The sequence below is a fragment of the Jaculus jaculus genome, chromosome 6 (assembly GCF_020740685.1).
Source record: "Jaculus jaculus isolate mJacJac1 chromosome 6, mJacJac1.mat.Y.cur, whole genome shotgun sequence".
Classification (NCBI taxonomy): Eukaryota; Metazoa; Chordata; class Mammalia; order Rodentia; family Dipodidae; genus Jaculus; species Jaculus jaculus.
Genome location: NC_059107.1, coordinates 59,559,041 through 59,579,120, shown reverse-complemented (window position 1 = coordinate 59,579,120; position 20,080 = coordinate 59,559,041). Strand labels below are relative to the sequence as shown.

At 45.4% G+C, this 20,080-nt stretch overlaps 1 protein-coding gene across 1 annotated transcript in view; it reads left to right on the top strand.

Moving 5' to 3' along the window:
* Positions 1-20,080, top strand: part of Hk2 (hexokinase 2) — a 68,345-nt gene that overhangs the window by 11,859 nt on the left and 36,406 nt on the right. The window contains exon 2 of the mRNA XM_004660550.3: positions 9,931-10,093. Coding sequence (XP_004660607.1) covers positions 9,931-10,093 — 163 coding nt within the window. The remainder of the gene's footprint in view (positions 1-9,930; positions 10,094-20,080) is intronic.

Sequence of the window (20,080 nt, the reverse complement as noted above, 5' to 3'; positions counted from 1 at the left end):
ACTTTAAAAAGTTGTGTATTTATTTGCAAGGGAGAGGAGAGGAGAGTGTGTATGGGTGTACCAGGGCCTCTTTCCACTGCAAATGAACTTCAAATGTACGTACCACTTAGCATCTGGCTTTATAGGAGTACCGGGGGATTGGTCCTGGGCCAGTAGGCTTTGCAAGCAAGTGCCTTTAATGGCTGAGCCATCTCTCCAGCTCATTTTTGAGGATATAAGAGGTACCGTTTACAGCCTTGGCATTCCCACAGATGTAAACTGAGATGGTCTTGAGCAAGCAGTGTGTGCTTGTGATGACTGTGGGCTTGGGTTGGTGGGGGGTCTGGGCTGGACATGGAATAGAGGGACAGACCCAGAGCTGTTTGGCTCATCAGGTGGACAGTGGCAGCAGACAGGAGTGGGGCATGAAGATGCCAATGTGGGGGAAGAATCTCCAAGGCAGACTCTGGTCTGGCATGGTGCTGTCTGAGGTAGGCGGAGTCTGGGCAGTAGAGCACCTACTGTGCTAGCTAGGGCAGGAGACAAGTGGTTAGGAAGTGATGATGTTCGTGTCCCCTAGAGAGTGCAAGCCTGAAGAGCAAGTTCAGTCCCAGCCGCAGTCGGCCTGGAGTAGCCAGCTCTGCTCCCCTGCCTGAGGTATGCTTCCCACTCTTTGGACTTTGGCATGGACCCTTGTAGGCAACCATGGATTTCTTGCAAATCTCTTCTGAGTATTGAGCTGCTGGCACCACAAAGAGTCTATGGAGTTACTTGATGCCTTTCATTGTGTGGTACCACTGAGGATGAGAACAACAAGGTGTTGAGTAAGCCGAAAACCAGAACATCTGCATGTCCATCCATTTAGATGTCTGTCAGCAGATGAGCAAATAAAGAAAATGTGATCTTTTATTCCACCATTGAGAAGAATAAGATGTCATTTGAAGAAAGATGGATGGTACTGGTGATCATCACACTACTCAAAACAGGCCAGATAAATATCACAGTTTTTAAAATCTCGATTTTTAAAAATGCTATGGAAGTAGAAGGGAACTATTTAGGAACACAGAGCGGGGACAGCTGGAGTGAGGGGGCAAGAGAAGGTATGGGAGGGTGAATATGAGCAAAATGCATTGTTTACATATATGAAAAAGCCATAACAAAACCCATCATTTTGTACAGTGAATATAAACTAGCTGAAAAGAAAGGGAAAGAGAAGCAATTGGCACAGTGGCATGTGTCTTTGAGACCATCACTGGAGAGGCTGAGGTACGAGGATTGCCATGAGTTTGAGATCAGCCTAGACAACAGTCTCAAAATATAAAACTAGGAAAAAAAACTTATTGCACATTCATATTTTTATTACAGCAACATATGATCAGCCCTTACATTCAGTTTGCAATTAATTGTCAGCATATCTGTCTCTTGCCACTGACTGAGCTTCTTGCTGGCAGAGGCCACTGTCTCCTTTACCCTGGTATCTTCCATGCCCAGCCCTGGCACACTTGATCTGGTGCTCAATGAGTACTTATGCGTAAATGGACTGAATCAGGGTCATGCATCTCTGGGACCTATTTTTCCCTTGCATTGCTGTCACCCCTCCCCTGGGGGCAAGACAGAATGTCTAAACTGAGCCCAGGAGGGTCCCAGCTGAATGTCCTAAATGCCCGTCTTCCGACAGGTGCCGCCACCTGGCTCTGTCTGTCGCATTCTATGCAGCTGAGAGTGAGAACTGGCAGAACAGGAAGGCCTGTGTGACTCATCATAGTGCAACAAGATCCTGGAGGAGTGGCCCGCGCGCTCCCTGGTCAGCCGCACTGTCACCCTGCCATCCTGGGCTCGTGAAGACACTGTGGGTCGCAGCAGGAGTCTCTTGAGTGGCACAGCGCTCCCAGTCAGGGGCCTTTTCCCCCTTGAAGAAAGTATAGCAGATGACTTACTGTCAGTCATTTGGGTTGCAGGGGCTTAGACCTGTGTTCTGCTGCTGTGTGCCATCTTCCCAGCCTTGTCTTTCCCTTCTTTATCAGAAACATCTGGACTCGCCTTGGCAGCCTTGCAGGATAAAGTTGCTGCTCTTTGCACAGCCTCGGCCTTGTCAGAAGGAGCCTGTGAGAGCATTATTATTAATGAGGTCATGGACAGCAGCCGTCTGGCTTTCCCAGGATGGGCACATCTGCGTCCTGGGGAACTCCATGGACCACCCATTGTTGTGTGCCAAGGGCTAGGCTTGTGTTTTGAGGAAGCTTCTCTAAGTCTTGGTTTCTGTAGCAAAGATTTGTGGTTAAACACTTACAAAGGAATGATGCAAAAACTAAGAAATTCTTTTGAAACTACATTGCAAGCATGTGTGGGCATATCACCTCTGCAAGGTTGTGTGCAGCTAAGTTTAGAGTAGGACTACCCCCTCTGGCTGCCCTCTTCTGAGCTCCTTGATCTCCTTGGTGCTTTGACTATGCAACCGAGTTGATACTCTTTTGATTAATAAATTAATTTCTGCAGTGCTGGGGATTAAACCCAGGGTCTTTCATTCCTAGGCAAGCGCTATACCACTGAACCCCCAGCCACCTGATGCCCTCCTTCTTTCTTTTCTTTCTGTCTGTTTATTTTTTTTAAGATAAGGTCTCATGTAACTGAGGCAGGTCTTGAACTCATTCTCTCATGCTGGGATTACTGTCATGTACCACCATGCCTGAAATTCCAGGCCTTTTAAAAAGCCTTTTTTTTGATTCCGAGACAGGGTCTCTAAATTGCCCAGGCTGGCCTTAAACCATCTGTAGTCCAGGCAGGCCTTGAACTTTTGGTCCTCTTGTCTCCATCAAGCAAGTAGCTGGCATTACAGGCTGGCACTGGCAGGACCAGCGTTCATCCACTTGATGAGATGAAGTATGATACACATAGGACACTGAACACATGGGATGACCCCCACCCAGATCCATAAGCAGGTGGTTACCACTTTTAGTCCTGCTTGCTGCCACTAGTCCCCCTTGTCCATCCTCTGCTGGCACAGGGTATCATCAACATCATGACTTTTTTTGGCCTTGAACATGCTCTGCAGCCGACAATGACCTTGACCTTCTGATTCTCCTGCCTCCACCTCAATGTGCTATGATTATAGGTATGCCCCTCTGAGTTTGGTATTATCATGACATCTACGAGCATACACCCATTTCTTTTTTGATCATTAGTATGAGCTTTACTGTATGAATATATCACACTTGTCATATTCCCACCCACCTGCTTACACTCTTCTTACATGTCCCATCTCCCTGCCCTTATTCCACTGATGGCGCTCCTCAGTGAGGTTATTGGTATTCACTGTGGGGTCATGAATGCACCAATCAGGCTCTGTGGTGGGGGGGCAGTGCCTTAGGACACATATATACCTTCCCTTCCTGTTTATGCTACCTCTTCAGTGCTTCCTGAGCTTTGGTGGGTGTGTTGTCTTTTTGAGTGTTAAGCTCTGTGTATCTTCTGAATTTCTGCTGTGATGCATTTTGAGTCTCCTGAGTTGACTGCCATCTCCCTAGAGGAGGTTGTCAGGCTAGCAGTCCGAGCAGCACTGATGTCTAAATTGCTACTTCCTCTGTAATGACTCCCGGGCCCTGGTAGATATAATAGAGATGATTTGTCTTGGGTTAGGTAGTTGTTGCAGTCAGATTCGCATTGCTGGTAGAAGTCACCCAACCAAGAGCAGCTTGTGGGAAAAAGAGGTTTATTTTGGTGAGGGGAAGCTCCATGATGGCAGGGGAAAATGATGGCATGAGCAGAGGGTGGACAGCCCTCCCTGGCCAACATAAGGTGGACAAGGAGAGTGTGCCAAACACTGGCAAGGGGACACTGGCTATAACACCCATAAGCCCGCCCCCACAATACACTCAGTCCAGGAGGTGTTAATTCCCAAATCTCCATCAACTTGGAACCTAGCATTCAGAACCCCTTAAGTTTATGGGGACACCTGAATCAAACTACCACAGTAGTTGACTATCTGTTTTTTTTTTTTTTTTGTTTTGTTTTTTTGTGGTACTGATGAATCTTGGTTCTCCAAAGTATTTGCCGCCATCTGGTTTTTTAATCAGCAGATTTTCTAACCAAGAGTGAGAGCAGCATGGAGCAAAGGGGAGATGCCCTCTCTTCTCAGCCAAAGAAAAGTGGGAGTTTCTCTAGATCCAGTTCTGTCTTGATGTAAAGGGACTTATTGTGTGTGTCCCTTATTGTCCCTGCTTCTTCCTCTCCCCCCCCCCCCCCTTTTGATGTTTTGTGGTAGGGTCTCATTAGCCCGGGCTGACCTGGAATTCACGATGTAGTCTCAAGGTGGCCTTGAACTCACAGCAACCTTGAACTCATGGTGATCCTTCTACCTTAGGCTCCCGAGTGCTGGGATGAAAGGTGTGCACCGCCATGCCTGGCCCCTGTCCTTGCTTCTTTACTGACTGTCTCACTGTGAGATGAAACTCTGTCCTTGCACCAGTAGCTGGTGGTGCACTCAGTGGGCCACCCTACCTCACTCCTTATATTGTTGCTGAGTGGTATCTCCTGTCCCACCTTGTTTGGCTCTGGTTGATTTCAAATAGACAAGACAGAGGCTCTTTACTTACAGAAAACCTAAATTTCATTCTAGGAGTCCAAGTTGAAGCTTTTGCCTAAGATGCAGGTAACCCGATTCTATCTTCAGGGCAAAAACCTGAGTGTTAATATAGCCAAAATTCAACCAGTTCATCTGCTTGGGATCTAGAAGCCAAAAGGTTGGCTAGTGTACCTTCAGGGTCACATAAAGAGAAGGTTTGAGGGTTCTAGATATATATAAGCCAGGCATGGTGGCACATGCCTTTAATCCCAGCCCTCGGGAGGCAGAGGTAAGAGGATCGCCATGAGTTCGAGGCCACCCTGAGACTACATAGTGAATTCCAGGTCAGCCTGAGCAAGAGTGAGACCCTACCTCAAAAAAAACCAAAAACAAATAAATTAAAATAAATAAAAATGATTCTAGATGTAACAGAAATACCCAGGCTGTTGCTGCTCGACTGGGTCTACTCCTTTTCTATTTTAAATTTATTTATGAAAGAAAGAGAATGAGTGTACCAGGGCTTCTTGCCTCTGCAAAGGCACTCCAGACATGCACCATATGTGGGTGCTGAGGAATTGAACTCAGGCTGTCAAGCTTTGCACACACTTGCCTTTAACCACTGAGCCATCTCCCCAGCTCCTCTTATGTCAATCTTATCTACTTGTTCTGCAAAAACAAAGCAAAACAAACAAAATAACCTCAAACTGGGAGCCAGAGGTACCTCTGTGTTCCTTCATCTTTGCTCTTTGGTGTTTTACAGCTTGAAGAGTCACTTTATTATCCAGTTTGGTCACTTAAGATCACCCTTCTGTCAGGAGGGTGTGTTCCACAGAAATGACTGATGAATGTTTGCTCATGCACACATTATTTTTTTTTCTACTGCTTCCTGAAATGTTGTGGTGATTTGGGTCAACTTTCTGTAAAAGGATTTCTAGAGCAAGTCACTGAGAGGACAAGGGTGATTTAGAGTTAGGACAGAGCTGTGAGCTTCCTGACAGTGAAGACAAAAAGATCAGCCTTTAGAAATATTTATTTATTTGCCAGGGTGGGAAAGAGAATATGAATCAGAGGAAATGGGTGTGTCAGGGCCTCTAGCCAGATGTATGGCCCACTTTGTGCATCTGTCTTTACGTGGGTACTGTGGAATTGAGCCCTGGTCATCAGGCTTTGCTAACAAGTGCCTTTGCCTGCTAAAAGCCATCTCTGCAGCCCAGGTCAACCTTTTTGAATCAGTATTTTTGTCTCATTTACCTGTAGCAGAAAAGAGGGAATAGCTGGTTTCCAAACTTAGTCCTGACATAAAACCCTGCAGAGGACTGACTGGTCAGGAAGGGTTAGTGAATAACTAAGCAACTTTATACAATGGGGAGGCCTTTCCAGCATTTTGGGGGGGTCTTGCTGTGTAACCCAGGCTGGAGTCAAACCTGTGACCCTCCTGCCCAAGTGCTACCATCCTCCTGCCTCGCCCACCGTGCCCCACTGCTTACATTGTTGCTGTGAGTCTCTTCTCTTTAGTGCTGCTCTGGATGGAAATGGGGCATTTCAAGGGTTGGTTGTCAATGGATCTATTATTTCATAAAGAATACTGCAAGTCTCTTCAGAGCTTCCCCCAAGACACAAATCAGCCTGGTGTGCTGTGGGGAAAAATGAACCTGACACAAAGTGTCCAACGGGGAAGTTCTAATCTTGCCAACCTTGCTGCGTAGCTATCGACTAGAAGTGCTGTCTGTCTCAGGTAACGCACTCCCGTGCCTTGGGGAGTCAGTCAGGCACTCTGCCCAGACCCCAGGCAGCTTTGCTGTGGCCTGCTTGCCTGGGGCTCCCCGGCCCCCACGGAACCCTGTTGTTCTTTTCTCCCCATAGATAATGACAGCCCCACCACAGAAAGAGGGCAACAACTGGGGAAACGGGTTCTGCTTTGTTGACCCTGAGGCTGATTAAGTAGCCCTCGAGGGTGCCCCTTGGCAGAGAGAATTCTAGAAGATGGGGGTGGGGTGGGGGAAGAAGGTGGCTTTACATTCAATACCTCAACTTTGTTATGACTTTGCCCTGTTTGATAGCGAGGACACGAGCTTCTCCACTGTTACACACTTGTGTGAGTGCTACAGCTAGGAATTTTCACACTGATTTTTCTGGTGCAGAGGCCCTCTTTTTAGAGAGGATTTGCCTGAATGATTCTGTGGTGATAGTGTCCAACAACTTAAATCTCTTTCCAGCAAGCACAAGCTTTGTCTCTCCAAGTCCTAACAGCCTGCAGCAACATAGGATTATTTCACAGGGACAAGCTTGGCTTTAATGTCTTAACTTCTGGCTTTCTTTTCTCCCCCTTCCTTGCTCTCCCTCTCCTTCTTTCCCTCCCTCCTCTCTTTTTATATATTTTTAAATTTTTTATTTATTTATTTTCAAACAGAGAGAGAAAGAGAGAATGGGCCTCTTGCCACTGCAGATGAAATCCAGGCACACATGCTACCTTGTGTATCTGCATTTACATGGGTACTGAGGAACTGAATCTAGACTGTTAGGCTTTGCAAGCAAGTGCCTTAAACTGCTGGGCCATCTCTCCAGCCCTCCTTTCTTTCTTCCCTCCCTCCTTTCCTTCCTCTTTCTTGGTTCTCAGTGTAGGTTAGCCTGCCTGGAACTCACTCTGTTGCCCAGGCTAGCCTCAAGCCTTGAGCATTCTTGCTGTCCGCATTTCTGAATGCTAGGTTTACTGCTAACTTTCAAACACTCTAGGCAGAATAGAAAAAAAAAATGACTTTCAAGTGTGTTGACTAGAACTCAGCCAGTCATTATTACATCACTGATACTGTGGAAACATGCCCCTGACTGGGAGAATATTGAATCTCCCAGCCCTAGAGCTACCCATCTGGTCAGTCTGTTTGAAGCCCTAGCTGTTTTGAAACTTATAACTCTCTTGCCTTAGCCTCCCAATTGTTGGGATTACTGGTGTGTGCCACCACATGTAGCTTAAAAAAAATAAAAATAAAAAAAAAATATATATATATATATATATTTATTTATTTATTTATTTATTTTCAAGGACAGAGAGAGAGATAGAGAATGAATGGGTATGCCAGGACCTCTTGCCATTGCAAACCAACTCCAGATTAATGCACCTACCACTTTGTGCGTCTGGCTTTGTATGGGTAAGGTGGAATTGAACCCATGCCATCAGGCTTTGCAAGCAAGTGCCTTTAACTGCTGAACCATCTCCCCAGCTCCACATGTAGCTTCTTAATGCCTTTTTTGTTTGTTTTGTTTTTCGAGATAGGGTTTCACTCTAGCCTGGGCTGACCTGGAATTCCCTGTGTAGTCTCAGGGTGGCCTTGAACTCATGGCTATCCTCCTACCTCTGCCTCCCGAAAGCTGGGATTAAAGGCGTGTGCCACCATGCCCGGCTTAATGCCTTTTTTGTTTGCTGTTTTTGTTTGTTTGTTTGTTTGTTTTTGTTCTTTTGAGGTAGGGTCTTATGGAGCCCAGGCTAGCCTAGAGTATACCATGTAGCTGAGGGTGATCTTGAACTCCTGATCCTCCTCTGCCTCCCAAATGCTTGGATGACAGGCATGCACCATTGCACCCTGCTTCTACCTGCATTTGAAAACCTCATGTGATTCTGATTTGCAGCCAAGTTTGGGAACTCCTATCACAAGTGGAAGATGGAAATCAGCAGAAGTTATCAGAAAGCCACCTTAGCTCCCATGGAGGACAAGCTTTCTAAACTGTGACCCAGAGTGCAATGTGAAGAAATTAAGTGCCTTCCCTTTCTAAGATGGCTATGCTTTGGCTGTTGCACATAAGGCATCCCACAACTATGTGTACACAGAGCATCTCCTCCTGGGCGTTCTCTGTGCTTGGTGCTCCTTCCCTGTGACTATGCCGTAGGGGAGAGTTGGCAGGATTCTGAAAATTGCATTCACTTCCCTCTCAGTACAGGAAGCCCGTCTTTTCATGGTGTTTGTATCTCATTTCTCACTTCTGCTTCCTTGGCCACTGTTTACCCAGTGCAGCCATGCCTACCAAGGCTGAGGAAGTCCCACTGGCATACTTAGGGAGCTGTGGCTTTAGGCTCAGGCACCAGCCCCTCCAGAGTATGGAGAGTTTAAAGAGCTTCAAGGTGAAGGACGGGAGGCTGGGCTAAGTCGTTACACTTGGCTGTTTGTTGTTTTATACCTGTTCCATGTCTTTTCTCTTAGTCTTCTCATGTGAGGGAGAGAAACCCAAGGTCCTAACATCATCCAAGAGCAGTCAGGGAGTGCCCCCCTGCACTAGGAAGGCCCACGGGAAAGGAGCGATGGTGGTCCTGAGGTCGGTCTGGGGTCTTTAGCCTACCAGACCTCACCCCTGGGAGATCCATGAAGCAGAAGTTCTACCCAAACACAGGGGAGATGAGGTGGCTGGAGCTTGAGGAATGTTAAGTTATTGTGAATGGTCATTGTCATTTTCATCTGTCACTGGAAGATGATTATGATCTGCTGGGCCAAGGGCAACATGGCCTGAGTAAAGGATAACCCTTTGACTTGATTCTTCCAGAAGTGACAAAATACTGCACAGAGATCAAGAATATCCTAGGCTACATAGAGAATTCTGGGCCAACCTGGGCTAGAAAATGAGACTCTGTCTCATGAAAAGCCCATATAAACAAAACCTTCCTTGAAAAACCTGAAAAAAAAATCCTTTATCAATGACAGTTTTTTTTATACATTTTTATTAAGATAGGGTTCAATTTTCAGCACTATTAAAAGTCAGGTTAGGGCTGGAGAGATGGCTTAGCAGTTAAAGAGCTTGCCTGTGAAGCCTAGGACCCAGGATTTTTCCCCCAGTACCCATGTAAAGCTAAATGCATTATGTCTGGAGTTTGCAGTGGCTGGAGGCCCTGGTATGCCCATTTTCTCTCTATCTGCCCCTTCTCAAATAAATAACTTGATTAATTAATAATAAACTATTTTAAATATTATTTATTTATTTCAGAGAGAGGAAGGGGGAGAGAGAGAGGAAGAGGCAGAGAGAGAGAGAGAGAGAGAGAGAGAGAGAATGGGCTCACCAGGGCCTCTGGCCACTGCAAACGAACTCTAGATGCATGTACCTCCTTGTGCACCTGGCTTACATGGGTCTGGGGAATCAAAGCAGGGCCCTTAGGTTTCACAGGCAAATGCCCTAACTGCTAAGCTATTTCGCCAGGCCAATAGAAAAATATTTTAAACAAAAAGTTAAGCTAGCCAGGAATGTGTGGTGCTCCCATCTTTGCCTGCTTCCTAAATGACAGGACTACAGGTGAACACCACAGGGCATTGCTAGATTGTTCTCTTTTGAAGATCTGCATGCTGTTCTCATGACCTGCGTCTAATTTATTTAACTTATTGGTCTCTGTTCTTGCTTTTTCTCTCTTGCAGGTTGACCAGTATCTCTACCACATGCGTCTCTCTGATGAGACACTTCTAGAGATTGCTAGGAGGTTCCGAAAGGAGATGGAGAAAGGGCTTGGAGCCACCACTCACCCTACAGCTTCTGTGAAAATGTTGCCCACGTTTGTGAGGTCGACCCCAGATGGGACAGGTACTGAACTGTACTGAACTTGGGGGGTGGCTGGCTCTGAGACTCCCTTCACTGGATGGCCATTTGGTTGATTTTGTTTAGGGACATAAAGAACTATGTGTCAGTGAAGGCCCTTGGTTTAACCTCAGAGCCAACACAGGTAGGTGTCAGGCGCACAGGAAATGGAATGGAGGGCTGTGGGGTGGGTGGCCAGGAAGACTGGGAAAGCTGTCAGCCTGGACAGTAGGCGCAAAGCTCCTCTTTGTCAGCTCCAAGGACAGGGCTGACACTGTTTTCTACTCGTGCCGAGCAAGGCTTCCTGGCTCAGGTTGGGATTTTGTAGTCCCACACAGATGGCCCACAGTGGCGGTGGTCAACGGTCACAACCATGCCTCGATGGTCACAGCCATAGGCTCTGACAGCCACTTTCTGGCCCACCTTCACCCATGTCCTATGTAGGCCTGCTGGTGGCACTGACTACCTTTTTTTTTTTATTGCTGTCACAAAATACCTGACAAGAAGTAATTTAAGTGAGGAAGAGTTTATTTCCATCGCAGTAGAGAAAGAGTGGCAGCAGGATCATAAAGCAGAATTGGTCACACCGAGTGTGGAATCAGAGAAACGGAGGACGATGGATGCTGGTGTTAGCTTGCTTTCTCCTTGTCATACCGAGCCCCAACCTATGGATTGATGCTGCTCACCTTAGGGTGAGCCTTCCTACCTCAGTTATCTGAATCTAAGTAATCCTTTGCAGATGTTCCCAGAGGCTTGTCTCTCGATCCTGTCAGGATAATTTTAACTGTAAATCACTGTAGGAAGCATGTAGCTCACATTGTTCTAGGTTTTTTTTTTTCATGAGCTCAATGAAGAATTCCTAGAAGTCCACATAAGTTTGGGGAAAATGAAGAGTCCAGGCACAGAGACCAGTACTGAAAGCTCTGCAGTGCTCCAGTAAGAACCCATGGAGCTTGGTTTAATCTCCTGTTCGGATACAGAGTCCTTTCACCGTACCACCTAGCAAGAGAGTTTATCATTCTGATGGAGATTGAGGTTGGAAGGTGGTGTCATGTGTCTTTTCCTGTGGAGACTGGAACAAATGTCCATTCACTGTAGATCGGGTACTGACGACAGACCAAAGAAACAATTCCATTCACGCTTAGCTTGGTAAACCAGTGAGTTTATTGGGGTTACTTACAGGAGGGGTATGGGTGACTCAAAGGCAGCTGCACCACCAAAAAGCCCACCCCAGTGGGGGTGACAACTCACGAAAGGTGCATCCCGGAGCTCCTTGCCCAGCGCACAGGCAGTGCCACCAGGGCATCCTCTTCTAGCAATTGTCTACGGCTCAGAAGCAGAGTTAGGAGGGTCATTGAGAATTTGAGGCCAGCCTGAGACTATATAGTGAATTCCAAGTCAGCATAAGCTAGAGCAAGACCTTACCTCAAAAAAACAAACAAATGGGCTGAAGAAATGGCTCAGCAGTTAAGGCACTTGCCTGTAAGGCCTAAGGACCCAAGTTCAATTCCCCAGCACCCACATAAAGCCAGATGCACAAGGTAGTACATGCATCTGGAGTTTGTATGTAGTGGCTAGAGGCCCTGGTGCAGCCATTCTCTATCTGCATCTTTCACTCTTTCTCACTCTCTCAAATAAATAAAATTTTTTTTAAAAAGATACAACTTTAAAAATATAACTAAGAGAGAAGCTGGGCATGTTGGCTCATGCCTTTAATCCCAGCACTCGGGAGGCAGAGGTAGGAGGATTGCCGTGCGTCCAAGGTCACCCTGAGACTACATAGTGAATTCCAGGTAAGCCTGAACTAGAGCGAGACCCTACCTCAAAACAAAACAAAACAAAACAAAACAAAACTTGGGCTGGAGAGATGGCTTAGCGGTTAAGCGCTTGCCTGTGAAGCCTAAGGACCCTGGTTCGAGGCTCGGTTCCCCAGGTCCCACGTTAGCCAGATGCACAAGGGGGCACACGTGTCTGGAGTTCGTTTGCAGTAGCTGGAAGCCCTGGCACGCCCATCCTCTCTCTCTCCCTCTGTCTTTCTCCCTGTGTCTGTCACTCTCAAATAAATAAATAAATAAAAAACGAATAAAAAATATTTAAAAACAAAACTTAAGAAAAAAGTCAAGTTAATGTTGAGTGAACTGGTCATGAAGCTCATTGGTAGGCTGACAGCCTAGCATGCACAATTCTTGGGTTCAATCCCCAGTTCCACAGAAAGTAAAACAAACTGAGGCTCAAGTCATGTTTTGTGAGTTTTGAAATGTGGCAACAAGGTTGGGGACTCATTAAAACTACAGAAATGTTTTCATCCTTTGTTGGTGGCACCTCAGGAAGGTGTGGAGAGCAAAGATGGACGTGTGTAATGGGTAAGTGAGCCTTTCTCCTGGATGCACACAGGGCTGTGGGCTGTGCTGATGTAACCTGCTGGACTCCTGTTGCTGTTACCAGTGATAACACTTTTCCCATGAAGGGTGGAGGCCTTTGTCCCAGGAGTGCCCATTCCCATTGCACAAGGTCTTACCGCCCCATTCATTTCAGCATCATTTTCACAATCCGAGGAAGTAAACCCGGGGTCTAAGTCTCCTATGTAGAAGTGCCCAATCTTATGGCCGTAGCTTTCTCTCTAACTTCTCTGGCCTCTATTCTCACAAGAGGTACTTCAAGAGGAATGAACACACACAGAAATCGTCACATAAGATGTCACAAGTTTTAGGGACCTTCTTTGCCCTCCTTTTTCATGTGATTTTACCACAAGGCTGAGAAACTGGGCGGATCTATTTGGGCTATTGGGACTAAACCCTGAACATTAAAGCACAACCCCTTCCATGCATGCATGCCTTCATTTTCCTGGGTAAATCACTGCGGATGGAGTTACTGGATCATAGTTCATCTTTCCCCCAAATTTTTGAACTATTTTGATGCCTTCACCAATGGTGCAATGGTTCTTCCTTGTGGTTTTACTAGAGGAATTGGGCAAAGAATCTTCCAGGCCTGCCACCCCTAATCTGTGCCACAGCTTGCAGGTGACTGCAGTACCAGGGCCAACCATACCACTGACTGGAGGGCACCGCACACACATTGTAAGGGTCTTCAAAGGACAGTGTTTGATCTTAGAAGGAAATGTAGGGAGAATCCACACTATGCCACAAACTCACACACTGTCTGTATTAGCCTGTTGGCATAAAGATTGTCCCAGAGAAATAGAAATAAAACAAATCTTTACATTTATATAAAAAAATAGATCATCCCAGAGAGACTTAGAAAATAAGGCAGCTGGGGCTAAAAGAGTAGTGAGGATTGACAGGGTCACGTGTGACCAGTTGGTGACAGAGTTGGAATTTGCTGTGGGCACTCCTGACTCTATGGCCAGAAGGCTGACAGTTTGTACTGGGTTATGTTGTAGAATGGAAGTTTCTGTCTTTTTGAGTCGATATTAAGTATGAGTTGACTTTGTATCATTAAAATATGCTCAAGGACCACCCAGCTGAGAATCTATAACTGTTTCGGCATCGTGCTCCAATGCAGAAATGAAGCATCTTTGTAGCGTGCTGACTGTCTTCTTATCTTAGTAGATTGTTTAGACATGAGACAGAGCGGGCAGGGTAGTGCCAAAGGGATCATTCAATACTTCTCCACTATTTTTGTTTGTTTTTTAGAGGTAGGGTTTTACTGTAGCCCAGGCTGACCTGAAACTCACTCCGAAGCCGCAGGCTGGTTTGGAACTCATGGTAATCATTCTGTCTCAGCCTCCTGACTGCTGGGATTAAAGGCATGAGCCACCATGCCAGCAATATTTCTTCACTTTTGTTATTTTTTTTCCCTTATTTTGAGACAGGGTCTCATAGCCTAGACTTTAAATTCACTGTTTAGCTGATAATGACTATGAACTTCTGATCATCCTCCCTCTGGCTCCTCTGAGCTATATATGTAGCACCTGTCTTCCTGAATTGTGGGAAAAAAGTCCAGAATAGGTAACTTTCCCAAAGTCACAGTGCATGCAGGTTGTAGCATTGGAATTTCAACTCAGCCAGCTGTGTGCCAGTACCCAGGCCCCAAAGCACAGCACCAGTGACACATTTAATGTTTACATCCCTCCCACATGGTGAGCACAATGCATTCATTCTTCTTTTGGGAACTCAGGTGAGCTGTTTAGTTGGATTTACAAAGTCCTCTCTGAGGCCCAGTGCTCTTTGAGGCAGTGATGTGTGCTAAGCTACTTGTGCCCCACCTTTGAGGAGTGACAGTTGTCCTTAGGGAGATAAACAATCAGAGAGTGATACTGGGCCATATAGCGCAAGGATGGGATGTGATAAAGGGAGACCCAGCTGGTAATAAGTTGCATGGAAGCCCCAGAAGTCCTTATCTTGGTTGCTGTGTATTATATCAACATGCATGTGATGGAGACCTAAGTCAACAGGTAGCGCACAGGTAAGGTGGGTTTATGTGGTGCTGGCAATACAAACAAAGACTGTACTGATAGCCCTCATCAAGTAAGTGGGTGGCATTTACGTATGCCAGGCAACAGGCCAAGCACCGGATCCTTTGTTGAATTTTTTTTTTTTTTAAGGTTCAGAGACTTTATTAGATTAAGAGAAGGAAAGAGAAGAAAATGCAGAGAGCTCCTACCATGTGGCGGGCATGAGGGGGAGAGCCCATGTGGGAGTAAGGGGTGGGGATCTCCCCTTGTCTCAGCCCAGCCATGCCCACCGAGAGGGAAGCTTACCAGAACCTTGAAGTTCAGGAGCCAGCCAAGAGAGCCAAGTTGTATATTTTTATTCCTCCTCCTCTTCTTCTTTTTTTGAGACAAGGACTCATATAATTATAGCTGGTCTTGAAGTCACGATGTCTGAGGATAGCTTGAACTGATCACCTGTCTCCTACCCTCCATCCCCTCCAAAATTTGGGATTATGTATACCACCATGCCCAGCTTAGTTAGTTAAAACAACAAAACTTTTATTTATTTATTTATTTATTTATTTTTATTTATTTTATTTATTTTTTATTTTTTTGAAAGTAAGGATTTCAATTTTTATTGAACAAGGACTTTATTTTTTGACATTACAAACTAACTTTCCCTTTCAGAAAAGGCAGGCCTTACGCTGAAGATAATATTCAAGCATTGTTTTAAGAAATTGAGGGAAAAATCCACAGTTCATTAACAAGATTCACAACTTCTGTTTACAGTAATAAGAGAAGGAAAACCAATACATTTCACAACCAAAAGTGGTCCAAACTAAATATACCTAAAACAGATTTTAAAATCTGGAAAAGATGACTGAAAATTGCTTATAATAATTTTGGCTCTAACCCACACTTGCTTTGCATTATACCTAAGAAGACTTCTTCATTCAGGTATACCAGACCACAGGCAGCTTTCTCTCCTACCAATCTCTTGTAAAATATTAAGGCAACAGAAAAGGACCAGTAAGGCACTGGGTAGAGCAGCTTACTGTGGGAAGCCCATGTAACTTCCTATAGTCCAGCAGAATTTAAAAATGCAGGCTCTGGTGTGACAAACTCAGTGTTGTGTTTTGTTTTTAGCATCCTATGCCTAAAACATATAAGGTCACACTTTAAGTCACTTCAATTATAAACAATTCCAAGCCATTATATTATCAAAGGAAAAATAAATGGCTGTCCTTGAAAAAAATTAAAAGAAGTAAAGGAAATACACTTTGGTTTAAATTTATTGAATAGAATGTCTTAACTCTCCACAGAATAGTATTCTTGCAAATTACTCCAATTAATTACGACTCCTCTATATTCCCATTAGTGCCAGATCATTATATAATTTCACCAGCATAAGTACTTTTTTCATTTCATTATGGTAACCCTAGGAGTGTTTCCATAATATAATAATGCTTTAATGATTACCATTTCTCTTTAGTCTCATAGTATTTAAGCTTGGGAGGGGGGACACCACCAGGTCTAAAACCAAGCTCAGTCTGGTGGCAGAGACCTATAGTTCTAGCAATTTGGAAAGCTAAGGCAGAAGGATCACAAGCTTGAAGTTAGGCAATAGTGAGACCTTATCTCAAAAAAAGAAAAAAAGTAATAAGGGCTCACAAATATTTTTTTATTTTTACATTTATTTAGTTGAGAGCAACAGAGAGAGAGAAAGAGGCAGAAAGAGAGAGAGAGAGAGAATGGGCGCGCCAGGGCCTCCAGCCACTGCAAACGAACTCCAGATGTGTGCGCCCCCTTGTGCATCTGGCTAACATGGGTCCGGGGGAATCGAGCCTCAAACCGGGATCCTTAGGCTTCACCGGCAAGCGCTTAACCACAAAGCCATCTCTCCAGCCCCAAAACTTTTATGTTTTGAAACAGGATTTGATTTTAGCTCCAGACTGTTCTGGAACTCACTATGTAGGCCAAGCTGTCCTCAGACTCATGGCAATCCTCCTGGCTCAGCCTCCTAAGTGTTGGGATTACAGGCGTGAGTTGCCTTGTCCAGTTCAGTCATCAGATTTCTGACAAATTGCCCAAAGTCACATGGCTGGTGTCTCCCTCTCCCCACATTTTGTGTATATATGTATGTGGTGTGCATGCACATGGGTGTGCGTTCATATGCATGGAGGCACAAGTGTGTGAGTGAAAAATGTATGCGCATGTGTCTGGAGGCCAGAGGCTGATGTTGAGTGTCTTCCTCAGTGGCTCTGCACTTTAGTTTTTGAGACCAAATCACTTGCTGAACTTGGAGATCACTGATTTTGCTAATGTGGGTAGCCAGCAGAGATCTTGTTGGCTCCACCTCCTCAGGGATGGGAATTCAGGTGCACTGTCACACCCAGATTTAATGTGGGTGCTTGGAATTTGAAGGTAGGGCCTTATGCTTGCTTGGCAGGCACTTTACTCACTGAGCCATTTCTCTAGCCCACTTGGTTATACATGTTAAAACAGGATTTGAATCCAGGGTTTCCTCAAAATCTATACAATATTGAACTGTAACCTTATTTAAATCTGTGATTTGGCTTCCCATCTGTGGGGTGAAAGCATCATTTCTCTGTGACTGGGACATGTTTTGAGGGTAAGAAACATTTCTGGAGTAAAAAGGCATCAGACAGCTCTATCAACATAGCCTGTGCTTTGTGTGCACTGGGTTCCTCCCTTCATTGGAGTGACTCTTGTTTCTTTTTTCCTCCTTGCTTTCTATGTTTTAGAATTTGGCATACCAGTTTTATTTCGGAAGGTACTTCTTGTTTCTTAAAATAGTTTAAACTAACACTCAATGTTATTGATCAGATTATGCTATCTTTTGAGTGTTCCAGACATCTACATTCACTGACAGTGCCACTGCCTTTAATGACATGGAGTTATTTATTGATTGCTGAGCTGTGGTATATAGGTGGGCATTACGTTGTAATGAAGTGACTGGGTGCCTGGAACGTCAGTCTTTCTTTTTTCCCCTTCCTTCCTTCCTTCCTTCCTTCCTTCCTTCCTTCCTTCCTTCCTTCCTTCCTTCCTCTTTTTCTTTCTCTCTCTCCTTCTTTCTTTCTTCCTTTTCTCCTTCCTTCCTCCCTCCTTCCTTCCCTCCCTATTTTTTTTTTTTATTGAGGCAAGCCCAACAGACTATCTTTTTTTTTTTTTTAATGCAACAGAGCAAGAGAGAGGGAGAGAATTGGCATGCTGGGGCCTCTAGCCACTGTAATCAAACTCCAGACACGTATGCTACCTTGTGCACATGTATGACCTTGCGTCATGTTGTGTGTTTGACTTGGGACCTGGAGAGTTGAACATGGGTTCTTAGGCTTCACAGGCAAGCACCTTAACGACTAAGCCATCTTTCCAGCCCCTCTTTCTTCCTTCCTTCCCTCCTCCCTCCCTCCTTTCTTTCTTCTTTCTTGAGGCATGGACTCACTGTAGCCTCGCTGACCCTTGGCTAGTCTTGAATTCACAGTGATCCTCCTGCTGTAGCCTCTCAAGTGTTGTGATTAAAGGCGTGGGTGACTATCATGCCTGGTTTAGTTCCTTTTTATTTTTTAGGTTTCGGTTTTCTGAGGTAAGGTCTTACTCAAATCCAGGCTGACCTGGAATTTACTGTGTAGTTTCAAGGTGGCTTTGAACTCTCAGAAGTCCTCCTACTTCTCTGCCTCCAGAGTGCTGGGATTAACGGTGTGTGCCACTATGCTCAGCTAGTTCCTTATTAGTTTTTTAGTTCATGTTTAAAAAAAACTGTGTTTATTATTTATTTATTTTAGAGTGACAGGCAGAGAGAGAGAGGGAGAGAATGGGCGCACCAGGGCTTCCAGCCACTGCAAACAAACTCCAGATGTGTGCGCCCTTTGTGCATCTGGCTAACATGGGTCCAAGGGAATCGAGCCTGGAACCTGGGTCCTTAGGTTTCACAGGCAAGCGCTTAACCACTATACCATCTCTCCAGCCCTTAGTTCATTTTTTAGTACTTTATTTTTATCTATTTATTTGTGAGCGAGCAAGAAAGAAGCAGAAAGAGAGAGAGAGAGGGAGGCATATAGAAAGAGAAGGGGCATGCCAGGGCCTCCAGCTGCTGCCAATGAACTCCAGATGCATGCACCACCTTCTGCATCTGGTTTATGTGGGTCTTGGGGAATCGAACCTAGGTCCGTTGGCTTTGCAGGCACTGCAAGCGACTTCAGACACATGTGCCACCTTGTGCATCTGGCTTATGTGGGTAGGGAATTGAACCTGGGTTCTTAGGCTTTGCAGGCAAGTGCCTAATCGCTAAGCCATCTCTCTAGCCCATTTAAAAATAAATCTCTTTATTTCCCCTGACACAGGATCTCATGTAGTCCCAGGGAGATGGAGGCAGGAGTTCAAGGTCATCCTTGGCAATAGAGCAAGTTTGAGGCCATATTGGGTTACATGAAACCCTGTCTCAGCAAACTAAAACCAGGGCTGGGGGTGGGGGTGTAGCTTAGTTGGTAGGGTGTTTTCTTAGCATATGCAGAGCCTTAGCAGTCTCTCGCATTTCATAAACCTGGTGCGGTGGTGTTTACCTATAATTCTAGCCTGAGAGGTGGAGGCAGGAGGATCAGAAGTGCATGGTCATCATCAGTTGTGTAGTGAGTTTCAGGCCACACTGGGGAGAGAGTGGGGGAGAGAATACAAAACAAAATTCTTGAAATAAATTTTTTTCCCCATTTTTGTGAATTGGGGGGCATTGGTGGCATAGTTACTATAGCTGCGTTCCACTGTTTGTGAGTGGGGCCCAGTCCCAAATTTAACTGAATGAAATCTTATGCTGCAGAACCCTCTAGAAAAGATGGAGACAGAAAAACACATGCTGGAACCCAGGGTTCAGGAGGTATGCCATTCCTTAGCCTCCCTCATCCTTGCCAAGGATAGACCTGGCCATTTTTGAGGGTGCCCAGAACTGTGGATGGGTTGAGGGGCTACACTCCAGCTTCATTTGTAACCTCAACCAGGACATGGCCACATGTTGGCACACTCGCGTTGGATGAAAGGGCCCTGATGCTTTGAGATACAAGCCAAAAACCACTAGCAAGGCACTCTTAGAGCACTGGCTGATCCACTGCTGTGTCTCACGAGAAGAGTGGATGGTGATCTATTTTAATTATTGGCAAGTACTTAATGATTGAAAATAGACTCTTGTAAAATTCACTGGGCCCTTATTCCTCATCCTTCAAAAACTACCTGGATGTTGTCATGTATAGGCCACTTTACTCTGTCTGTAGCACAGGCTGGCCTCAAACTCAATGATCCCCCTGCCTTAGTCTCCTGAGTGCTGGGATTACCGGTGAACCACCACACCTGGCTATAGGACACTTTTAACAGTGCCAGAGATGACCTGTTCAAATACATTCAGATGTCATATTAATTCACATGACATTAACTATTGTGTTCAGCTAGCCAAGTGCCATTTCAGTCCCCAGCTTTTCCTTGTGACAGGTGAGTTCCCAGGAGAAATTGGAACCCCTTTATCTTGCTGACCTCATGTATCTGATAAGAGTGGAACTGAAAGTGGGCTGCCAGGTAGTCTAGGATGGGAAATGAGT